Genomic DNA, 24,733 nt, shown 5'->3' with positions numbered 1-24,733 from the left:
GCTTCCGGCAACACTCCGCGCGCCGCCCATAAATAACGCGGAGCGGCGCGGCGCCCACAGCCCTGCCGCCGAGGCGCGCGTCGCACCGGTCCGCTCCGCCGTTTTAGTACCGCTCCTAGCCCGCCGCCGCCATGCCGTTCCTCGGGCAGGACTGGCGCTCCCCTGGGCAGAGCTGGGTGAAGACAGCCGACGGTTGGACGCGCTTCCTCGATGAGAAGAGCGGCGGTTTCGTCGGCGACCTCAGCAGGTAGCGGCGGCGGCGCGGTGCCGGTGCTAGGGCCCGGTCCCGGTGCGGTTTCTCCGTGTCTCGGCTCGTGGAGCGCTGTGCGCCGCAAGGGGGCGCCGTAGTGCGGGGTGCCGCGCTGCCATTACGGCCCTTGGGGGGACGGGGCGGGGGGCGACGGCGCTAAGATGGACGGCGGCTTTGGGATGGGGGGAGGGGGGTTAGTGGGGAGCGGTGTCTGCGACAGAAAAGCAGGAGATATACGGGAGCGAGTCCTTCAACCGTCACGTTTAGGGAGAGAAAAAATGTCCTCTTAGTCTCCCCGCGCTCTGACCCGGCTGCAGGCAGCCGTCTGGGATCAGGGACAGGAGGCGCGGGGGGGCGGTTTTGTCTCGCTGCTGGGCTGTGGTCGTTCTGAACGCGGGCGGGCTGAAAGGAGCCCGCTGACCCCCACGCGGAACTCGGAACGGCACCCCGTGGTGTGCGGGCTATAAAATAAAGCAGTGCGCACCCAGCTTTGTGATATGGAACGTCTCCTCCACTTGACAAGACCCCTGTCTGCACCCCTTCACCCCCTCCAAAAATTCTACGGGTTCTCCCGCAGCCTGCGGTGACCTGTCTTAGAGGTGATATGGCCCCATGCAAAGCAGCAGTGATGTGGGATGGTGAAACAGTGCTGGAGGGTTGCCTGCCTCTCTTTCGGTATCTTTTTCCCGATGAGTGGTGGGCAGTGCTGCTCCTAACCTTGCCTAGGAAGGTTAGGTCAGGGTGTTACAGACCCAGATCCTTCCCTGATTCCAGTGGTCAGGGTTAAGGCTGATGACCTGCGGCTGAATTTAATCCCATAGAGCTGGGCTGAGCCTGGGGTGGAGGCTCAGCTGAGTCCCACCTGGAGCTTCCAGCGCTTCCTCCCCCTTGTGTACATATCTTAAAACCCTGCTGGAAGCACAAAGCTTTTGAGCTCATCACATGATGCTGTGCTGCAAATCACCTATGAGTCATCAGCCAGCGTCTATATTGTGGTAAATAAATCCATAAAGCACAGTTTGGCCTGCGCTGATGCTGGGGGCGAGGGGATTAGCAGGGCCTGTTGTGTAGGAGAGTGGCTCAGTTCCCTGATGCTATACCTGCATGAGCTGTGCTGTGCCATCACCCAGAGCTTGCCTCCTACAGAAGTAGAACTGTGAAGCTCTCTGTAATGCCACTGTGAGGATGGGGGTGGCTGTTCAGTGGTATGCTGTAATTTAGAAATAGGCTGGGCAGTGGCAGCCTTTTATTCCTGATGCTGCTTGTAGTGAAGAAAATGTTAAAACAATCACTGCCTTGTGGCCTCGGGAATGTGCCCTTAAGGAGTGTCCCTGAAAATCTCCTGGCTTGCTGCCACCTTTGCTGAGAAGCTCTAGAGATATTCCTCTGTCCTTCTCCAGAAGCAGACATGTCCTTAGGCTTCCTGGTTCTCGAGCTGGGGAAGTGCGATGTGTCTGAAGCCATAAATCTTCTCTGGTTCATGAGAACCACAATTAATCTGACTGCAAAACAACCAAAAATCCAGAGGTGGTGAAGCGCTGTAAAGCTGCAGCGGGAAGTCTTTGCAGTATGGATGTGGAGCAGTCTGGCCAGATTGGTCCTGTCAAAACCAAACTCCTCATGCAGAGTTCCATCTTGCTGCCAGCAGAGCCTGGTGAGATCTGTGTTTGTTGGCACAGGTCTGGGAGGTGGAAGAGGAATGTGCATGATGGCGTGGCTTGGAGCAAACAGGGATTGCTGTGAGACAGATGACATCCTGTTGTGCAAGGAGGTTATGTGGTGATTCTTTATCTCTTTCTCCCCTCTATACAAACTCTAAATCAAGCTTAGTATTCAAAGCTTCTATTTTGTAAGTGGTAGAAGTATGCCTGCCTGGCAGTGGCTATTGAATTGGGAATATTGAGGTTTGGTGTGGGTTCATACTTTTTTTTTTCACATTAAGAAGCGCAGAGATGACATACCAGGCCTGGCAGCGTCAGGTCCTGATTCCCAACTGTTCAGCATGTCAAGATGTCTTAGAAAACCATTTGAAAATCTGGCAATACATAAACAAGGGAATAATTTTTCTCCTGTGCTGGAATTCATCCACTGCTGTTACAAAGGTTTCAGATTACAGTCATTCGGTAGGAAGTCAACAGTCAAGGGTGTGCTGTTGATGTGCAGAATTTAAAGCACCTCTTGTGCTTTTAGGCTGCAAAGTTCTACAGCTGCACTGGGGATGTCCATCTGGCCCACTGCTTATTTTGTGCAACTTAGGTAAAATAGGAGTTTGAACATCTCAAAGCTTCTTTGTCTGTTGTGTTGTCTGCTTTTGGTCCCCAAATGTGAAGCAGCACAGGTTGGGGAAATGAGCAGTCGGGTCTTCTGTTCTCACATCTAGATTGTTCTGACTCTGGGAACCAACAATTAGCCTTGGTCACTTCTCTGCTGTGTGTGCTGGTGGTGCGGCTGTGGGCTTGGGTTGGCAATCAGACCAAGCAGTGAAAGGAAGCAAGGGGCTTTGGTCTTCAGGTTTTGTTGCTTTGCAGGAGCCCGTGCTGAGTAGCTATCAGGTGTGAGCGAGTCTGTGGTGCTCACAACAATTTCAGAGCTGAAAATGTAAATGACATCTGCAGAGGAAGCAGCACTGGGTCCCTGCAGCTGCTGCACAGGAAGCTCACACTGTGCTGTGAGCAGCACAGAAGCACAGGTTGCAGCATCCCCCAGACCTCCAGGGAAGTCTCAGGCTGGTGCTGCCTCAGGGACACTTCTCTTTTGGGTTTAGGCCTGCAGGCAGCCATCTCCCATCCTTTGCATGCTGCTAGAGCAGAGTTGGCAGCTCTTTCAGTTCTGGCTCAGTACTGCAGCTGCCAAGGGCTTCTCGGTTTCACACTGCTGCATGGATCTACTGATTTGCAGGTCTGCAGAATGCAATGACCTCGATGCAGACAGTCCCTGGTCTTTCATTGCCTGAAGAAAATAAGGGGTTATAGCTCACTTTGCTAATCATATAGTTAAAGCAGAGCTTCAGCAAATACCGAAGATGGACAGTATTGGGTGTGAGATCCTAGCTGTTCATTTGTACAGACACTGCTACGTGGGAAACCACCAGTCAGGTCTGGGTTTTGGCTGAACTGTTGTGCAAGCTTGAAAATAAAATGAGACTTTGTTAGTAAATATTTCATGTGTATATTCCAGATGAATAAATGTGCTTGTATAGAAGTCTGTCTTGTAAGGATCTACCACCTACAGTAGAAAACTCCATTAAGCATAAAACAGCTTGAAGGGTGAAAAGGATACTGCCCAGCAGCATCCCAATACTACTGTGCACTCCCTACTCCTGTCTGTTACATTCATCTTCTCCAGTACTAGATGGGGCACTGAAGATTGTCAACAATAATACTGTTGAATGCAAAAACCTATGTGTAGAACAGCATATAAAGTAGTAGCATTAGAGCTTGTAATGAAAACCTGTGTATTCTTGCCTTAAAGGAAAGCTAATATTCAGCACACTGCAGAAATAAACAGAATCCTTGCTTTGTGTCATTCACAGCTTTTGTAAGAAGGAAGATCACAACAAAGAGAATCTCTTCAACAGCCTTAACTATGATGTTGCTGCCAAGAAGAGGAAAAAAGACCTACTGAATAACAAAGCCAAGATTCAGTGTAAGATGTCTGGGCATTTTTTTAATAAAACTTTTTTTCAGGAAGAGAATGGAAAATGCTTCAGAGCCATTTTTTTCTGTGCAGTGCTTAAGTCTTCCAAACTATCTTAAAGGGCTTTGCGCCCATGTTTGACCTAAGAAGAGAACTTGGATTCAGTTTAATGTGAAGATTTATGCTTCTGTTAGTAATCCCTGCTCTGAGGAGTTATGCTTGTTGTGTTCAAGTTTTTGTCACTTGTATTTGTCAGAAGGAGGGTAATTTTTTCCTATGGTACATTCAAATGAACCAGTTCCAGCTTTTTTCCCCCTGCAGACTTTCTTGTGCACAACAGACTAAATTTATTCTCCTTTCCATATGCATGTTGAGTACTAATCTATGTTACTGGAGGCTATAAGCCTGAATGTGTGCTTTGATATATCTCTTTGCATGGAGTGCATGAAAAAAATGAAATAAGACTTCAGCTTGCTCAAAACAATGAGAGGCTTGAAATCTTTTTGTGCATGCATTGAGCAGTAGAGGTCTCAGATGTCATCCTTGGGGAGGATGTGGGGATGCTGTGGGGACAGCAAGGTCTGCATTCGTCTGATTGCAAGATAGGTACTAGAGTTAGCAAAGGCTGCAAATGTAAACATACACAGAGGAAATGAGTTACCATTCCCACACTAGTATTAGCTCACTATGCATCCCCCAGGATTTCAGAAACATGCCAAAATCTGGCCCCTCTGTGCATTCAGTTTTCTGTGAATAAACAAATGTAACCATTGGCTGAATTCTGTTGTGACCTACTCATTTAAGAAGGGCCTGATTCAGGATCTGCGTGCCTGTTGCTGAGGCTGGCTTTGTACCTGGAATCTTAGTACTACAGACTTACATCCCTGTGCCCTTAGGTGGGGAATGAGACATTGTTCTCCTGGAATCCTTGAAGGGAAAGTTTTGCAGGATGGAGAGGATTTCTGATTTATGCAGCTGATGAATTGCTAGTGTGTGGTTAAAAAAAAGGGCTAAGAGCCTGTTTAAGAATGGCGTGGGGAAAGGACTGAGTGGTACAACTGCTGTCACAGTAAGAATTTCTCTGCAAACGAGTAACAGCTTGTGGTGGATATAGGAAAGTTATTTTGGGGGCAATTCCTCCTTTTGAAGGAAGGGAGGGACAATTAGAAGTAGGAAAATTTTGGACCCAAAGAGGTTTTTCTCTTTTAGCGAGTTAGCCACAAGCAAAGTATGTTCCTTTCAGTCTGACCTCACTGCTAAAAGCTCTCTCCCACATGCCTGGTGTCTCATGACATTTTTGCTCAACTTCAAATTTGACATTCAATCCCAAGCCTGTATCCAAGGTAATAAATAGTTAATAAAATCAATAACAAAACCTGGCTGTCAGCCACGATTACTGTTTGGTACCAAAGAAGAGGAGGTGCTGTGGTATATCTGTGACTGGCAGATTAAACATTTACAGTCTTCAGCTGCGTCACTGAAACATAACCCCTTTTTAAGGATCAGGGATGTTGTCTCAAATGAAGGGCTTTGGAAACAAAGCATCTCAGCAAGTTTTGGTTTCAAGTTCATTGGTATAAATACAAAATAACTTGATTTGTGATAAAAGGGCAGCAAGTGTTGTTAGCAGAACAGAGATCCAGCCTGCTGTAGAGTGGAAGATTAACTGAGCAAAATATCTTTGTCTAAACAGATTTTCATCAAGAAAAGTGGATCTATGTTCACAAGGGGAGCACAAAAGAGGTGAGTGCCTCTGTAGTTCATATTTGTTCCCTTTTTATACTGTTTTTTCCACACAGTGGAAGATAGTGTGCTGATATAAATCAGCAGAAACTATTAAGAGATAAGTGAACGATCTGGCTTGTGGTTGGAATTGCAGTAATGATTTTAAACCCCAATCAGGGAGCCAGGGCTCGCTGTGCAAGACTCTGTACGGGTGTTTAAAATATGACTTGTTTGCTTCCCTTGGTTTGAAAGAAAAGCCATTTGCAGACCCAGCCATAATACTGTTCTTGGCTTTCACCCAGTTCAGTCCTAATATGGAAAATCATTGGAATTCATCACAACGACTTTGGGCTCATGGAGGGAAGTGGCTGTATGCAACCACCCTCTGTAAACTTGTGCTATATGTTGAGCCCTAGGAATGTCAGAATTGTTCTCCCTTGTAAATTCTGGAGAAATGGAACTGAGCTATCTAAGGTCACAAATAGAGCTTGAGTCAGTTTTGGGAAAATGCCACAACCTATGTTGAACCATGCCCATTCTTGACGTCAGTAAGTGCAGCTCCACAGGAGATGGGCCTGCCTCCTCTGCTTGTGAGCAAGTCCCATGGTTTGTACCCATGATCTTGCTAAATCAAGTTGCTCTGGGTCACGTCTTCCTGGTGCTGTCTGGATTCTTGTCTGTCAAAACATGACCCAGACTGTTTTTTTTCCTTAGCGCCATGGTTACTGCACCTTGGGAGAAGCCTTCAACAGACTTGACTTCTCCAGTGCTATCCTGGACTCCCGGCGATTCAATTACGTTGTAAGGGTGAGTGCAAGGCCAGGGCTTATCTCCATGTTGGTGGTGGGGCTTCTGAACTGAGTGCCAGTTCAGTGGTGGGCGAGTAGGGGATGTTGGGCTTTGCTGTGTGAAGTGATTGAGAAGACATTGTGTGGATAAACCCCAAAACCCACTGTAAGATCTTTTAAGATGGAGGAGGATAGTGATGATAGTGTTGATGGGCTGTCCTTATCCTAGCACTCCTACTCTATTTTTAGTTAGGTTGTGATGAACAGTTGAGAATTTCGGTTAATACGTAATTTCAGCTGTGTGGAAATCATGTTGGACAACCAGAAAAACTATTGCTTCTAATTCCTGAGTTTTAAGCTCTGCTTGTAAATGTTCCTATAACCCCAGAAGGAGCCTGGGTCAGCATGAGCCATGAAGAAGTAGGGGCATCTTTTTATGCAAGGGGCTAAAATAGCTGCAAGCATCAGTGCTGGAGGGTTTGCCTCCTGTGAAGTGATAAGGGAGAGACTTTAGGGAGCTGAGTGTTTTGGGAATGAGAAAATGGGATGAACCTTTTTGAGTCCTTGATCTGAACTTGTCTGCCAAGGATCGTGGATGCCCTTAATCTTGTGTGTCTGGTGGCAGTTTCAGTGGGTGAAGCATTTCATTTACCCCTATGCTTTCAGTCGGTAGGAGTCATTGGTCCCAGGTTCCCTATGTGCTGCTGGCTTTGTGTAATGGATCAGGGCTTCTCATTTCCCTCAGGTGACCAAGAAGCGGTGATGTTCTGGGGTATCTGCTGTCCCAGGGTCTGCAGACTGTTTATGCACATGTGATCTGCAAATTGATCTCAAATTTCTGAATGCTTGTCAAGGCTTGGAATTCAATAAGCTTAAAAAAAAAAAAAAAGAAAAGCTGTTATTAGCCTGAGGCTGTTTATAAACAGCTCCTTTTCACATTTCATCAGCCGTTAATCACTGGTGAGACACCAGCTGTCTAGGTTTTAGGTTATGAAGCAAGCATCAGTGGTATTGCTTTCCTTTTGAGTCAAGTGTCATAAGAAGTCAGTAAGGAAGCAGGTTCACCTGTGGTGTAGGTGACTGGGAGCCCTTGAAAAGCCCGGTCACCCTGGGAGGAGCATTGGCATTGGGAAGTGATTACTCACCCACCATGCAGGACAAGGGTGATTGCTCGGGCAAAGTGTCATAGAGGCGGTGGTGGGGATCATAGAGGCAAAGCAGGAGACAAGTTCATAGAAATTCGGGCTTTCTTAGTTCTGCTGTCTTGGGACAACTTGTTTTCCTGATTGCACAGAGAAGGTGCCTGCCAGAACAGATGCCCTCTGTTTTTTGCTACTGGATAAATATGCCACCATGTCAATTTCAGGGCAGTTATTTGGAAGAAACAATTTGTGCCAAGGCAGTAACCCACAAGTTTTATTGTTCCTCCTTTAGCAAGTATTTGGTACTCCAAGGATCACTTTGGCAGATTTTGTACCTCATGACTATAAAAAACTCCACAGAGATCACTACTAAGGAATTGGAGTCAGTGATTCTTATGAATCCCTATCAACTTTTGATATTTCCAAGTCCAGCTTTGGGTTGGGGTTCTACTGTGTAGCCCAATATGACAATGATTTCACACAAGCCTGCAACCATTGGGCAGGAGGCCCATTAAATATTTTAAACTCAAATTTCATTGAAGTTGCAGTCTGATGGGACACTCAGGCTGACCTTTATTTTTGCTTTGAGGATACCTTCATAAAAGCATACCAGACCTGCTGTGTGTCCAATCTAGTAGTGTTCTATATGGAAGTCAGTATTTATTCTTGTTTCTACAAATTACCTCTCTGAGCTTTTAAAACTAAGTGGTTTTAAGGATGCACCTCTACTGAGAAGTATGAAGCTTTCTAATTGATGTTGACTTGTAGTTTGGCTGATTTAAAAAAAAAATAAAATTAAATTAAAAAAAAAAAAAAATGAAGCTGGTACCATTGGTCAAATGTAAAACTGACTTCTCAAGTGAGGGATTGCATTGGCCAAGTCTGTAGTGGACAGTAGCTTATAAAATGCCTTTTGTGCCCAATCTGCTCATGAAAAGCTCTGCCTAGATGTGGGTCCTTTGCAAATTGCAGGCCTCTGAGAGTACACAGATGAGCAATCTGTCACATGGAAAATGTCTTGAGTATTGGCAGGCAAACTTTTTTCCCTTCCCTCCCTCTCCTTGTTCTCTTTAGCTCCACCCATTGCTCAGGGTGTCTGATCATTGTCACAGTATTTACTTCATCAAATAAATGCTCTCCAAGCAGGAGAGTTGAGATGGAGGCTTGGGAAGAGTGTAAAGATGTCCACAGAGAAGGAGGGAAAGTAAACAGCTACAGACTTGAGATCTGCTGGTTCCTCCAAACTTTCTCTGTAGATAAGCTGCATTACTGCTGATAACAAAGTGGCCTTTCAGGCCTGAGCATCAACCTGCCCTTGCCTTTTTCAAAGCACTTGTATACAAATATCTCCAAATGTAAGTGCTGCAGTGTTTTGGTGCTGATTTTTGTTGTTGTACAAAAATGCCTGTTGCTTAAGATGTTCCCACACTAAGTTTTTAGAGTTCCTAACAGTGCAGTGATCTGTTACAAAATGGGTACCTCCAGGTGAGGTGGAAGCGTGGGCATCAAAATGCACAGCAAATATTTTTTTCATAATTGTATATTATCAGGTGTGGCCACTGAGTTCATGTAACTGAAGAAGACATTTCTTCCAACGTCGTTCTCATCTTGACAGTGCTGATACAGCGCTGGAAGTGCTGAGCATAGGTATTGCTGCCATGACCAGGTCCTGGCTGACAGCTTGAGCTATATAGCATCTACCTACGCCTTACAAGGAAAATATTCCCTTTTTAGAGCCAGTAAGGAAGGTTCTTTGATCCAGAGGACCCACGCCGTGCTTTGTCTTGAAGCAGTCTTGGTTTCTCTGTTCTTAAAAAATTAACAAAGACTGAAAGTGTTCCTGTAAGCATATGCAATACAAGCAGAGAGAAAAGTGCCAGCAGCCCAGAAGCTGTTGGTTCTCCTTTGGGAACACGTTGTTCAGATGACAGTGAGGTTTTGCAGGCTGCTTCCTTCAGAAAGGTTTGTCATATGATGGGTGTGTGGCGATGTCTCAAGGGAAGGTGCTGTTTCTGATCATAAAAACTTAGGTCAGGGTAAACTGCATGGTAGAGCTTTTCTGGCATAGCATGATCTAGACAGCGTGCAGCCTGCTAAAGTAGTCTCTAAAATTTATTTCTTCAGTTTTTATAGTGCTCAGCTCCAGGAGTCCTGGATTTGTGCTGCGCTGAAAGAGTATCAGCTCAATGCTGCCTCATGGAGATCTGTCAGCACCTGCACTGTAGATCATTATAACTCACCCTGCTGTTGCTCTACCTTCCAGCTCACAGCTAATGTGACATTTCAGCCACGAAAAGTGAAGGGCTGCAAGAATGAGGGGGAAACTTTCATTGCAGTAAGTTTTTCCACGCAGTTCCAACATGAGGAGCCAGCTCCCCAGCCCTGAGCTGCTGGGGGATTGCTGTGGGATGCATTCCTTCGTAGCTTGGGCAGTTTGGGGCACTCAGATGTGGACTTACACTTGAGGAACTTGAGGCATGTGATTTAACTGTTACAAAGCATTGTGCTTTTTGAGGTGAGATTCTACGCTCCTCAGTGCAGTGCAGACCTGCTGATGCCCTTCTGGCTCCAGTGGAAATGCTGCTGCCAATGGCATTTGTGCAGGAACTTCATCCTGTCCGTGTGGGGAAGCGAGCAGGTTTTCACTCAGCTGTAGAAGCTGCTGCTTCCTGCCAGTTTGGCAGATGTTCTGGAATAACCCACTGCATCTCTTGCCTCTTCTTGGCTGTTGCAGATCCCTGAGAGCAATTCACAACAGGCCAGGTAGCAGGAAGGATTTCTATAGAAGCTACCAGGTCACTTTTTTTCAACTTCAGAAAATTGGAAAGAGTGAACTGGGATCTAAAGCTCTGTTTTCAGGAGGTGCTACAGATTCCCAGCTCCAATGAAAGTCAGCTGGAATGTAATTACTTGGCTTTAGAAAAGCAGGCTTTTAAAAATTGCGTTTAACCTTTCCCTTTGCACTCTCCCCTACCATCTGTCTGTCTCAGCTGAGCGTGGACTGGGCTTAGTGCTCCATGCATCACAACACATGCTAGCAGCTTTCCAGCTTTTTTACTCTACTCAGCATTAATCTGAATTCATCAATCTGCTTTTAGTCTGCATTATGCAAGTGACATTGTTGATTTGTATCATGCTGTAGACTCAAATTTGTCAGTATATAAAATGAAACTGAGCTTGGTTGGGTTTATGCCAGCCCTACAAGATCCTCATTGCACTGGAGTCTGTGGGACACGGATGGTTCCGAGCCTCATTCAACCCTATCGCTTACCTACTTTACATATATTATATGAAGACAGGAATAAAAATGTCTTTTGGTTTGGAAGGCCGATCAGTTGCTTCAGCCAGTGGTCCTGGGGGAGTAGAGTAGTCCTAGAAACATTCACAACATAGTTTTCATATGGAATTTCATCCTGTGTTTATTGCTGCAGGGGGAGGAAAGTGACACATGACATTGTAACTGGTTCACTGAACAGAAATTGAACCTTGATAAACGCAGACAAGGCAAATTTGTATTTGTTTGGCTAGCTTAATTTTGTGCCAATTTAGTGTTCTTCAGGGAACCGAGATTTTTATCTTTGTTCCTCCTAAAGAATGGCCCTGGCTTTGAGCTCTCACAGTATTGCATTACGTGATACTTATCGCTGGGGATATTTTAGTGTGCTCAGCAGCGGGCACATCGCTAACGCCCAGCCTGGAGGAAGCTGTCTGTGTGCCAGTTCCCGAACAGTGCAGTCTGGAGGCAGCAGTTGTTTGTGCGCAGAAGAGCTGATCTGGGTGCATGTGTGGCTAATGTACAGATGGAGTCTGGCAAGTTGATCGTTAGAATCACAGGCCTGAAGGCTTACTGGGTTAGTGTAAGCAGAGTACTGCAGGCTCATTTGGGAACGCTGTTTTTTTTTCTACTTCCTTTGGTACATGAAGAAATTAGGGAAAGATCTCTAAGATTTTGCCGTCGTCTTGCAGCCTGGCATGTTTTAATTTAAGAGTATCAGGTCTTTGAGGTCTCCGTTTTGCTGAGGGGTGTCGGTGGCTCTTCTTGCTGTGTGCACTAAATGCTACCCAGCACTCCTACATCTCGCTTCTCCAAAATGAGCCAGGAGAGCAGGCAGCCTGCCCTTCTCAAGTCTGTGCAGGTCTTTTTCTGTTTTGTTTTCTTTCAGTCATGTGAGGTGCAAGATATTAATAGAATGTAAACTCAGAGCCACCTGATGATGGTGTCGGCCTGGAAATTAAATGGAAGAATAGATCAACTGCTCCAAACTGGCGGATGTGTGCCTGAGAGGAGCAGAATGGGTGAATGGCTGAAATAATTGCGCTCCCAGAGCGTGCTGCTCTGTGGCAAGCTGTGGGTAACTTTATGGGTGCATTCCTGTCATTCTTATAACAGGGCAAACAGTTCAGCTCCTGACTTATCAAGTCTTATCATAAAACATCTTGGTTACTTGACACAAGTAGTTGCACCTTCTCTGTACTCTCTGTGGTGCCAGCAATAGGACACCGTAGCTCCAGATAATGAAGAATTAATAAGCTAGTCATGCGGTAACGTGTTGATTGATTTGTAGCATAAAAGGTTTTTCCTTTCCCTTCTAAATTGAAACAGAAGGCTGTGTACATCCAAAACAAATGGAATGCCGTGTGGACAGTCTGTGTATTTATATAATGCTGGGGGGGAGGAAAGCTTGGGAGATCACAGACCACATGTTCTGCAGAATATGACTGCAGGCTGCTCTTGTGCCAGCAGAGCCCAGGGAGGAGAGGGCATTTTTGCCGTGGGAGATGGCTCCTTTAGCAACTGCAACCCAAATCCAGCATCCTGCCTGTGTACAAGCCAGGCACTCTGTGATGGGAAATGGCAATCGAAAGTAAAAGTGAGTTTTCTCATTAGAGGAGGCTAATGAGTAAACAGGACAAACAGTGAGAGATGAATGACTTGATATTGTTGCGGCTGCAAAAGCTGCATGGACAGGAGGAAATCTTGAGGGAATAAGGGTTTGTTTGGGGAGGGGTGCTTTGTTTTTAGTACAGTTCTTAACCTTTCCGTTGTGGTGACAGCACTCTGACAAAAGCCATGCAGCCAAGGAGTTTGACGTAAATCGAGGAGTCTGATTCTTATTAATGCCCCATCAATAATATCCCCATCCAAACTGGCATTCAGTCATGCTCCCTTATGACACTGCTTGTTTATGCCCCACTGAAGGTCGGTGACGTCTACCATTCATTGTTCCTTGGTGTGAATAGATGCTGTCAGTCTGAGCTGCTGTGGTTTCTCTGCATCTCTGAACCATGAAATCAAGTTTTTCTCCTGAAGATTGTTAAAGACCTCTCTTTTTTTTTTTTTTTTTTGTCTGTTCCCCCCCCTTCTGATGTGGATTTATTTATTTATCTAGCTTTCTTTCCCCCATGTGTTAGTTTGCTCTGTTGTTCCATCTACCTTTTCTTCATGCAGCTAACAAGTGTCTGGACTGTTTTGCTGTGTCATGTGACCAGGAGTTAAGATTAGAAAGGTATCTCTGCTCTCTAAGGCTTGCAACTTCTATTTTTATCCACAGCTGTTGGAGCTGATAGCAAAGTCTCAGCTGACGTCACTGAGTGGCATTGCCCAGAAAAACTACATGAACATTTTGGAAAAAGTGGTGCAGAAAGGTAAGAAATGGAAACACTGAGGGGGAGGAGGAGGAGTTGAGTACATCAAATTAACTCGAACATGAACCACATCCTGAAGAATAGGCAGTGCAGGGTGGGGGAAGTGGGGGACACCATTTCTGCTTTCTGTAGTCTGTAGTTCCACTTTCTCTCAGTTCTGCAGAGTGGGGGGGGGGTGGGAATGAGCGTCCATATTTTAGTAGATACCTGGGAGGCAATTCTTCCTTCTCCCTCTACCATCTCTTCTGCTACCTACTGAGCCCTATTTCTCACAGCAGAAGAGAGAGCTGTTCCTACCCCCCCCAGCCTGGGGGGTCTCTTTTGCTTCATGTTTTCAATTTCCTGTACAAAATGCTTCCACTCCTCTGGGGGAAAGTAAAGCTTATGGGCTGTCTCACCCCCTGTGACTCCTTTAGGACTGGACTGCAGTTAAGTGGGCTGCTTCCCTTCCTAGTCCTTCAGCTCTGAGTGAGCCCAAGGAATGGAGAGCACTCTGTGTGTACACACACTAACAAAATATCCTGAGCTGTCTCCCTGCCCCTCAGCTGGGGTAAGTGGAGAAGAGGCATACAGATAACATCACAAATGTTAGAGGGGAAAGCTGATTGATTTCCAGAGCCTGAAAATGGGAAGTGCTGTAGAAAAGGCAGGTAACTCATCTGCTTATCATAGGAAAATCTTACCATCTGCTAACCTGCGGAGCTTAGCTAATGTTTAAGCATTTTTCTCTGAAAAAGAATCATAGGCTGACTCTCTGGTGTGAATATGGAGCTCACTTTCCCTTAGAAACATGTAGATTCAGGAAGAGATTTGGCCGCTTTCCACTTAAAACCATTCCTTTTCTTCAAAAGTCCTTGAAGACCAGCAGAACATCAGGCTAATACGGGAGTTGCTGCAGACCCTCTACACGTCCCTCTGCACTTTGGTTCAACGGGTCGGCAAGTCTGTCCTTGTAGGAAACATCAACATGTGGGTGCACAGGATGGAGACTATTCTCCATTGGCAGCAGCAACTGAACAACATTCAAATCACCAGGGTAAGCATGAATCCTGAATGCTAAAAATAATACAGCTTCTTCATGAAAGCTCATGTAGTAGCTCTCATTTGGGTGGCTGCATCCCATGGTACTTCTTTTTGGCTGTGAGGTTCTGTTTTAGCTGAGCTGAGCAGAAGATGGTCTTGCCCTCCTGAGAGTCTTGAGAGATGAGGCCTCAGTATGAAAAGTCAACTCAGTCTTTCTCAATCTGAGAAATTGCCTTGAAAACTTATTTATCAGATAGTTGAGGCTTTTGGGTTTGTTTAATCCAAAATAAATTAATCTGAAATAAATGCAAATTTCCAAATAGCTGCATAACTTCATGCTTCCTGGCTGAAAAACATCAGTGGTTCTTCCAGTAGTCTGGAGCTGACTGTTCCAGCCAGACAAGTCCTGCTTTCACAACATCTGGTTTTCCAACAGTGTCTGTGCAGATGGGGGGAATTACTTGATAAGATTCTAACCTGGCTTTGTGTGTAAAACAAATCTGAACTTTCCACTTCACCTTGAATGGGTGCTGACCCTGCAGAAATGCTAAATGCTTCCTCCTGTGCTGACCTCATCCGTGTGCCCATTGTAAAGCCTTCTCCAGAGAACTGTGTGGTGAATTTCTTCTTTGGGCAGACCAAAGTGTGCCCTGAGGGAATTTAAAAAGTTTGTTTCCCTGATGGGTTGACTGGATGTTCTTAAAGGATAGGGCAAAGGTCCTGCTTTTATCATTCTATGTGACTGTATTCCCTGGGAAGATCAGGAAGTAATTTCCAGCCCTTCAGTTAAAGAATGATACAGGCAGCAGGACATGGGAGAAAATGAACTCTGGGAGGACCCAGGGAGTTTGAAGAGCTGCAAAAGTAGCACTGCCTTGTGTGATGGTGGGCTGCCCCAGCTCTGCTCTGGAACATGTCCATCCCTGTTGGTGCCTTGCTATGGGGAGCTGCTCCGTGCCTGGGCGCTGCTGCATTCGGCTCCTTCGTGGCATCTGCTTTTCTTGATGCACTGTATGTCAGCACCTACCTCCTGCTGCTCTACTTGGGTGGGAGTACAGTATGGCTTTTTCTCTACTTCACTGACTCTCAAAACCCACATAAGCATTTCAGAGCTTGGCCTATCTTAGTAAAACTGCATCAAAATACAGCTGGTGAATGGAGCTGCCTATTCTGTACATTTGGTGCAAGTTTGCAGATAGTTCTCTGAAATACAAGTAAAATAGATTTAGAGAGTAAAATAGATAGAGCTCGCAAAGCCAAACAATGCACACCACTGGAAGATGACTTAAGGTCAAGCTAGAATGAAACCAGCTGAGTGGTGAGGAAGAAAGAGCAAGCCCAGTTCTGTTGCAGTCAGTTGCTTGTGTTTAAGAAAAAAAAAAAAAAAAGCCTGTCCAGAAAGTGACAACATAACGATCTGCTCTGATCTAATCTCTGTTCTTTTTCCAAAGAAAGTAATGTTTGAAAAGTCCTGGAAAGGAGTACTGAGGGAAAAGTAGCAGCAGATGAGTCTCTGGCTCTGCCTCAGAAAACCTGTATGGAGTTGCTTTAGTCCCACTGGCTTCCTCAGAAATAAGATGTGTGTTCCTCAGTTTGGTTATTTGTTCTTGTTGTTGTTTCTCTTGTTAAACCAAGAGCCTCTGGGTGTAGTTTGCCCCAAGTGGAACTTGTGTGGGCTCTCTGCAGGAGCGTACAACAGACAGTGTGGCAGGGGAAATCAGTGAGAGGTGATCCAAGGCTGCAGCACATTCCTTCTGCCCCTAAGGATGACCTCAGTGTGCATTACCAGGCAGGGACACTGATCCTGCTGCATAGCAAATGAGAGACTCATCAGCTTCAGGAGTGCTGAAGCTTGGCTGTCTGCCTCCTCTTTCATTTCCAAAAGCACCAACAAGTGTCTGCACATAACCAGGCAGTGTGCTTGCAGTTTAACCCTCAGCATGTAGCAGTGGAGATGTCCTTTTGTCTCAAGGGACAGCTACTGAGAGAGGAACAGAAGAGGAGCTGGGTTCTGGGGAGGAGAATGACTGTAAGGTAGAGAGCGTGAGGCTGCTGGGGGATGTGAACAGAGGAACAACTGTTCGTGTCGATCAGTGAAATAATTCACCATGGCACTGTCAAAGTTATGTTGGTTATGGAACAGATACCCTCTGGAGATGACCAAGATAGTTCAGCTTATCTGGAGGAGCTGGACAGAAATGTCTTGTTTCAGTCGTTGATTCTCGCAGGTCCCCTGGGCTGGGGGAGGAGCAGAAAGCAGCACTGGCTGAGCACCAAGGGGAAGGTGGGAACTGTTTATGTGCAGTTGTACTCTTTGTGCCCAGGAAGTCTCACATGCCTTTAGATGGCTGGAGATGGGACCATGTGATTCATAGCAGCCTCATGCAGCGTTCCCCTGCTGCTGACTGGCCTCGTGCTTCTCTTTTGAAACAGTTAATGGCCCTGCCAATTGTAAGGCGGGTGATGCGACTGCAGCTTAAAAATAGCAGCATCTCTGTGCAGGGTAAATGATAAACTTGGCACGTCTCTTCAACATTGTTTCTTTGAGGCTCAATCTGCAAAGCTGATGTTTGCCTTATTAAGGCTGGGGTTGATTTCGGAGCAGCTAGAGCCCACGTTGAGGTCTTTGCAGAGGCTTTGCTCCCATGGGTGCCTGGTTTGCTCCAGAGTTCAGGACCTGCTGATCCTTTGTTACCAGTTTGTTCTGGAGCCGTGCTGCTATGCAGACTTACAAAATAGTCCCAGACCTTGTGCAGACCAGGCAAAAGTGACTGGAAGTGAAGGTGGCTTTTGGCTCTCTGGGATGTGCTTTGGTGTGGCTGAGCAGCCTGCAGGACTGTGGCTGCTGGAAAAGAGGCAGGTTCTGCAGATGTTCACAGAGGAAAGATGAGCCGTGCCAGCAGTGACTTGGGAGTCCACACAGGGAAAATCCTGCTGTGGGTACTCATCAGCCACTGCTGTGGTTACAGTGGGATCTTGTGACGGCATGAACTAGAACACATGCTGGAAGTACATGAGGTTCCCAGCAGTGTGGGTGATAGAAGGCTGAAGCTGAGAATGAATGCCAACATCTCTTGTCTTGCAGAGATGTGGATAGTCATGCCTGACACCGTGATGTGGCCAGTGTTCTCCAGTGTCCTGCTCTTGTGGAAGCTGGTGGTGGCATTTCTGGGGGCAGAGTGGGTGTGAGAGGGATGAGAGAGGAAGAGGCATAGACTGTAACTCTGTTTCTGCCTACTACTGTAATACGTATAAATGTACTCTTCCTTGAAAGTATCTCACATCCTTTTCTGGGGCAGAAGGTGAAATGTCTCTTCATTTCAAAACAGTTTTTTTCCTGCATAAAAAGCAATACTTGAAGTAGTAACATTACTACAAGGTAGAATTGCTTGGGTTTTAGTCTTGCCTGAACTCAATTTTATTTTATATTTTCCAGCCTGCCTTCAAAGGAACTACCTTCACAGACCTGCCATTGTGTTTACAACTGAACATCATGCAGCGACTGAGTGATGGGAGGGACCTGGTGAGCCTTGGTCAAGTGGCTCCTGACCTGCAAGTGCTCAGCGAAGACCGGCTGCTGTGGAAGAAACTCTGCCAGTACCACTTCACAGACAGACAGGTATGAGGAGATGCAGATTGCTGTCAGTTGCCTGTTGTAACCCGTTAGTGAGTGAATGCACGTTGATGGGATGCTCAGATGTTGGATCTGAGGGCTGTGCTGCAAGCCGATAATACAGGCTGGCATGAGAATGGTCATAAAGATGATTTATGCAAAGGCTTTTGCATGCCACAGCAATGATTCCTTGAAATAGGAGCCTGAGGAATTAGTCATAGGGTGAACTTCTTCATCCCTAATCCAGGTGGTAACAACTGCAAGTCATAGCTGTGTCTGTCCCACGTGTGCAGTGAAAACGTGCAGCCCAACTGTGGCGTTAACTGCCGTGTCCCAGGGACTGACACCCTCTTGGAGAAATCTCAGTGGATGTGGTGTGTGAGCAATGAGTTGTACTCTCCTGCCCTTTAGAGCAAGAAATCCCCTCTGAGCTGTTTTGTGAGTGACAGGACAGTATGTGGAAACCAGCCTTTTGGTAATCTCTTGGTCTTCTAAAATTAAAAACTAATGGAAAAAAACCCTCACACCGATCTGTTTATGCATGGATGTGTGGGGCATTTATACCAGGCCTCTGCATGTCAGGGACTGTGTGCCAGATTTCTTTCTTGACTTGTTTTATTTGCTGAGGTGGGGTCTGACTTTGGAAGTTGTTCTGGGGAAGTCATTTCTGTTTAAAAGTACATTCAAATCCCATATCTGCAACTAATGAACCCAAGAAGAAAGCTAGAACTCTCTCAGGCTGATAAGACAAATCACAGACTTGATTGTCTGACACTGTTAAATGCAGTTATGCTTGCACTCCTGCCAGTTGGTGGCTAAAGAAATAGCTCCCAGGCTTCATATGGTAGTATTCATAAAATGAATCTATACCCTGCTGATGGTATTATGTGAGGCCATTGCTCTCAGGAAGTTTATTACAGCTGGACATTCAGAGCAGGAGTTTCCCTGGTGTTACACAGAAACCGTTATGGGACCAGCAAGGATGGTGCTTAATTTATGCAAGGGAGAAGAGAACACCATGAATGGAGAAAACAATGTGTTTGGTTTTTTCACCTTCTGCAATTACCACCTCTTTTTTTTTTTTCCAGATTCGCAAACGGCTAATCCTATCTGACAAGGGACAGCTGGATTGGAAAAAGATGTACTTCAAACTCATAAGGTGTTACCCACGGAAGGAGCAGTACGGTGACACACTGCAGCTGTGCAGGCACTGCCACATCCTCTCTTGGAAGGTATGAAGTGGTGGTGGGACTGCCTTGGTTGGGACAGGGGCATTCAGAGCTTCCTCTGATTGCAGCAGCCTAAAGGTGCTGCAGTTCCTTTGCCTGCACAACCTAGTGTGCAGGCACAGGAAATATCTTGGTTCTCCCTCAGCTATTGAGACCCTTTTGCCTTGCTCAGACTTTCCCATTTTCTCTACATGGAACAAATTGTGGCCTTCGAGGCCCAAAGGGAGGCAGATGGATGTAGTACAGGGCTACCTGCAGTAAATCATGCTGGTGCTGCCCACAACTCCTGCCACTCATTCCATGGAGGTGAGTGAAGGTCTTGGCAGGGGGATTAGCTAGAGTGAGAGCTAGTGGCTACCAGACAGACCACAGCACAATTCTGTTTCCGACTACATTGATGTCCACAGCATATCCTCTATCGTCAGATCCTCATATCCTCAGATCACTGGCTTCTGATCCTTCAGAGAAGAGATTGAAAGAGTGGGGTGGATCTTTGCTGGCTTTATTTCCCTTGATTTGACAGTAGCCCCTAAAATCTGAAGCACTGTTCTGAGCCGTCTGGTTTGGCAAGAGTAGAAATATTATTCTGGGCTCTGCTCTGTTTGCAAGCAAGGCATCTGGCAGAGTGGCAGCATTAAGCTGGCTGATGTTCTGGAACCCCTTCTGCAATCTCTCTAAATGGAGTTGTTTTCTCCTTTCCCAGGGTACTGATCACCCTTGCACAGCCAACAACCCGGAGACCTGCTCCACCTCTCTTTCACCTCAAGACTTTATCAACCTGTTCAGATTCTGAACTTGAGTCACCACAGCTTAATTGATTCTTACAGGACACTTTATGCCACTGAGCTTGGACACTCCGTTTGTAAATAGTGTAAATATTCATGTTTGTGTGAAGCTCCTGAGTCAAGGAACAAGAGGTTTTCGGAGATGAGAGGTGAAATTGCTCACTGATGCTCAGCACTTAAGGAATACAGACTTCCATAGGACTGATGTATAAATGCAGATGTTGTACAAAGTCCCTTTTTTTATGATCAGAGTACAAGATACAGGGCAAAACCTTCATTTGTGTTTTTAAAAGTTAAAAATGAATTTGCCCCACAACCATTGAGAACTCTTTTGATTCATTTCTAATAATTGAGAGAAAGCAATATGAGGCTAGGACTGTTGGACTGCTTCTCCATCTGGTTTTATTTAGCATGCATATTTATAAATGATGTTTTAAAAGTATTTATGAAAAATATCCCTGTGACAAGTTTAGTAATACTTTTTTTTTAAAAAAAGGAGACATTCTGAAAGACTTAACATAGAACTCTAGTCTGCTTACAAAAGAATCGCACCATACCACTTTCTACCTCTAACAAATTGAGTACCTTTCAAACAAAAGTCCAGTGTACAATGTGAACTTTTGTATTTTGTACAATGATTTAAAGGGAAATGTTTGTGACAGTAAGCATCTTTTCTCACATTAATGCTTACCTCTTTATGTTAGTTTTCTTGCTCTACTCAGTGCTTGAATGCCTTGACGATGGGCACTATATAAATACCTAAGACTTTACTCCGTCCTCTTAATTTGTTGGTTTTATGAAAGATTGAGTAAAAGGGAAGAGAAACCACAAGGATGAAGATTATCCAAAAGGGAGGAAGTTCCATTATAGAGAAACAAAGGATTGAGTTTTTAATCTAGCAAGGTAAATTCATATCAACTCCACTGGGTTAATTGCACTGGATGAAATCCCATATGTGGTTAGAACTTGGTTCAAGCCCATGTCCTCCTTGTTTTCCAAGATATATGCTGCTCTATATTCTGACTGCTGTCAAGTGAATTAAATCATCTTAGAGCTGGTTGTTTGTAAAGAGAACAGGGCCACTGAATCTTGTGGAATGATGAGGTTTCCTATTCATTGAAAGACTTAGCAGCATCCTGCTTCATTTCATACTACTGGAGTTCAGGATGATGAGAAAGCAGGAGTTGGTCAGCATTTTGCTAAAAGCTGCAGTCAAGGCTGAGGTAAGCAAGGGATTTCCAGCATGACATTTAACATCTTTGGTTACTTCTGTGTGCTGAGGAAAATGGAGAAGACGTAGTCTAGTCCCTTCATCTTCCAGTGCTGACCTGTTCATGGGATCTTTTAACGCTACTCTAGAGCTAAATTCTCAGTCCTACTGAGTAAGTCGATAAACTCCAGACATGATCTCCACTTTTCACTGTGGTGGAGCTAGAAGATTCCAGCTTGTATGTAACAACTTGAAAACCTGCATTGGAGAGTTTTGCCATTTGCCAGAAGATTTCCTGTATAGCACTTTCTCTGTTGTGTGATGTAAGCAGGATACCTCAGAAGGGTAAATAATAGTGGGTTCTGCGTGTCCGTGTACAAAGAATTGTGAGGAAGAGGAGTACTCAGGACAATTCAGGAAGAACTACTTGAGTTAATTACTGTTAAATATTCTGTTCTTTTTTTTTTTTTTTTTTTTTTTTACATTTTTATAACTGACTTTTAACACTTTTCTGCAGCTGTTTATATTTTAAATTGTCAATATTTGCATTTTTGCAAACTAAATCACTTTGCATACCCTGGAAGAGACTCAAAAAGAGAAGAAATGGTGCCTCTAGGTGGAGCAGTGGGGAAGAGGGTAGGAAACCTGGGAAGGAGGAAGCTAGGAAAATGCTGCTACGAAACTGCTGTTCTCCTGCCTTCCTGCAGCAAGCCCAAATTTTTGCTCTTCTAGAGAGTTCTGTGATCCAGTGCTGCTCGTAGCTGTGGCTTAGAGCTTGGCGTCATTAGAGGTGAGGAGAAAATATGGGATAGGGAACTATATTTGTTTTGAAGCTCTCTCCATCAGTTGCTGGTGAAAATAAGCATGGTGATAATGTTCATGTCAACTGAAAGTGATTTAAAAGCTGTTACCTTGGGGAAAATGAACTTGTGTTTGTTTTGAGGGGATGCTTATGAGTGAGGGAGGCCAGTTTCTGTTTTCGTTCCCATATTGGTGTCAGTGGGTTGATGAGGATGAAATCTGGCTTTGTGAAAGAGGACATTAAGGACAGGAACTTGCAAGTGAATGACGTACTGACACTGTCTTTGGAGACACTTGCTGTTACTTTTTCTTAGAGGACATGTATGACCCTTCCACCTGCTCTGGACTGGGGGTGGTTTGGTTTGATTTACGGACCCCCCCCGCCATCTATAGCAAGCCAACCTCTTGTGACGGAGTTGGCATGAGATGCTGGGGGTTTCTGTACAGTCTGAGGCCGTACTCATCAGATGATGCTTAACCAACTGTAAGCATCTGGGTCACACTGGGTGGATTTTAAGCTCAGATTTAAATCCAGCCTGCCCAACAAGATGGAAAATCCCAGCCTTTAGCTGTGGTCCAGGAACACTTGCTCTCCCTGTTGTCTCTATCAGCCTTTCTCTGGTCTTGAGTGAAGAGTTTATGCTGTGTCCTCTGCCCTGTGAACTACTTAATGTGCAACTGAGGCTCCTATTGGTGAAATTTAATTTCAGTTTGTGTTTTTTCTTAGCACTGTGTAGATCTTAAAGTGATGAAGATCAGTCCTGATACAACTTGCACATTGCTCATCCCAAGTCCTGGGATATTGCTGTTGGTGTTCCAAGCAGCAGAAAATCAATTCAACCACTGTGCAGCACAAGAAATCTGAACAATAAGAAGCAGAATGTGCCTGGTTCAGTTATGGCCTCAGTCACCAGCAGCTGTCAAATCAGAACGTGATCTCCTTGGGAGACTCATTGTTTATCGTGTGGCTGGTACGGGGAAGTATTGTGGGGAATTCAATACCTTAGTCTAACTGCTTAAACAAAATGATCAGTATTTTGGCAGTGCAAAGGCATCTGTTTGCCTTAGGATGGCAGGGCAGGAAAACCAGCTGGGATAGCTCGGGTCTCCAGGCTGGATGGTGTAAGGCTGCTTCTCACACACAAAAAGGACCTTTTTATTTTAGGACAATTCTGGCAAAGCTATTGTGAATAGGAAACGGGCTTTTACTTGTATTTTGGAAATAGAATGTTCTTTTCAAACAGTGTCTCAGCTTCAAGTTGGTTGATGCGTTCCCATTAGAAATGCATTGGTTCTTATACTGTGAAAAGAGGCTTTTTCTCTTTTTGGGGTTTTTTCTGCTCCCAGCGTATGCAGAAGAAAATGCTTTATCTTCAGAGGTTAAGCAGAGTAATGGTGTAGAGCTGTGGCACCATGGAGAGGAAAAACAGATCTGTGCAGGGGAGATCTTTGTGTTCTGGCTTCCTGAAGGGGCAGGCATTCAGATTTTCTTTTCAAGAGGCACCATTTCAGCTGTACATACCTTAAGCCATTTATATTATCTATGGCATGGTCAAGTTTAATCCTAAAATGTGTGCAACTCCTCATATTGTTTGGGTTTTTTTTTTTAATTGTGAAAGTTTCTAGATCCTTTTGCTTTGTGTAAAGTGATTAGGAAAACTTGTATTGCTCTAAAGACACTGCTTTGTACGTAAACATTTAATTGCACCCTGCCACTTTCTGTATATGGAAGCATCTTTTTCTATCCTTTTCCTTTGCCCCTGGTTTTTAACTGTTTGTGTTCCCGTTTGTTTGACTTCAGTTACTCTTGCAAAGCTCTCTCCTGGTAGAACATACACAGGTACTACACCAGCTTTTCCTGACCAGAAAATTCCTTGGCTCTTAGCAGCTGAAATTTTCCTTAGAGCAGGAACAACTCACGTTCTGTGAAGTAGCTAATAAATCAGACGTGCTGTTTCACTCTTATCTGCTGTTCGGTACAGTGAACCAGAATTTTCTTCTGGGGTTCTTCTTACAAACCCTTGCAGCTTCCCCACAGAGCAGCACCTTGCCAAGAAGAAATAGCTTTGAATTATAAGATGTCAGTCTTCTGAGCTGGCCTGTTAGCAAAATGCAGACCCAGCAGAGGTCGTGGCTGGTGGAGTTGGTGAAGAATGCCAGTTACAAGGCTGCAGACCGCTGTTCTGCTCGTGCTGCTTGTAACGATGCTAGTTAAAGGCTCTGCAGACTCAACCAGCCATTGACACATCCAGCAGCACGTGGCTGCCGGGGTGTGAATTTCTTTACCAGTGCCTGATCTTTATTCCCTGTCTTCCTCCAGTGATTTCACTGGTACCAAACGGGCTTTGCAGGATCTGGCTCTAGGGGGGACAAATCCATCTCGTCTTTGACATAGGCAGTGTCTACTCTAGGAACACCATGACTACCAGAGGGATTCCCCTCCGTTGACCAAGCACTGCCTTTTCTCTTCCTGGAAGGGCAAGTGAGGGTGGAACTTGCATGTCTTTAGCTGTCATCAGCGGTGCAGAGTACTGACATTCTGCTACCAAGGAAGTGTTTTAATTTGAATGGCAAATGCGCTCGTCTAGGAATTAATCTACAGTAATTATAAGTACCTACTTATATATGGAAGAGTGTGTTCTGTTTTGTTTTTCCTTAAAGTTCTAAGTAGAGATAATATGAAGTGAAAGACATCCCTTGTATAGTAAGATGTTTGTTTAATATTATTGTGTGGTTAAAATCCTTCCATATAAATTTGCACACTTTTTTTCCTCTTCCCTTGCATGTTCAACTGATTTTTACAGCTGTTCTGTGCAAACAGTAACGTATTTTTTTGTAAAACATTTTTTGACACTGAATTGCAATAAATGTTCAAACAATTGTGA

The 24,733-nt window shown here is 45.1% G+C and overlaps 1 protein-coding gene across 1 annotated transcript; it reads left to right on the top strand.

The window, feature by feature from the left end:
* Positions 1-24,733, top strand: FBXO32 (F-box protein 32). Its single transcript, XM_052704034.1, has 9 exons — positions 1-247; positions 3,783-3,895; positions 5,580-5,629; positions 6,326-6,418; positions 13,094-13,187; positions 14,039-14,223; positions 17,647-17,829; positions 18,912-19,055; positions 19,756-24,733. The coding sequence occupies exons 1-9, from the start codon at positions 132-134 to the stop codon at positions 19,843-19,845; spliced, it is 1,068 nt and encodes a 355-aa protein (XP_052559994.1). The 5' UTR covers positions 1-131; the 3' UTR covers positions 19,846-24,733.

The sequence above is a fragment of the Tympanuchus pallidicinctus genome, unplaced genomic scaffold (genome assembly GCF_026119805.1).
Source record: "Tympanuchus pallidicinctus isolate F22 unplaced genomic scaffold, pur_lepc_1.0 scaffold5, whole genome shotgun sequence".
Taxonomy (NCBI): Eukaryota; Metazoa; Chordata; class Aves; order Galliformes; family Phasianidae; genus Tympanuchus; species Tympanuchus pallidicinctus.
This window is presented reverse-complemented; position numbering and strand designations above follow the sequence as displayed.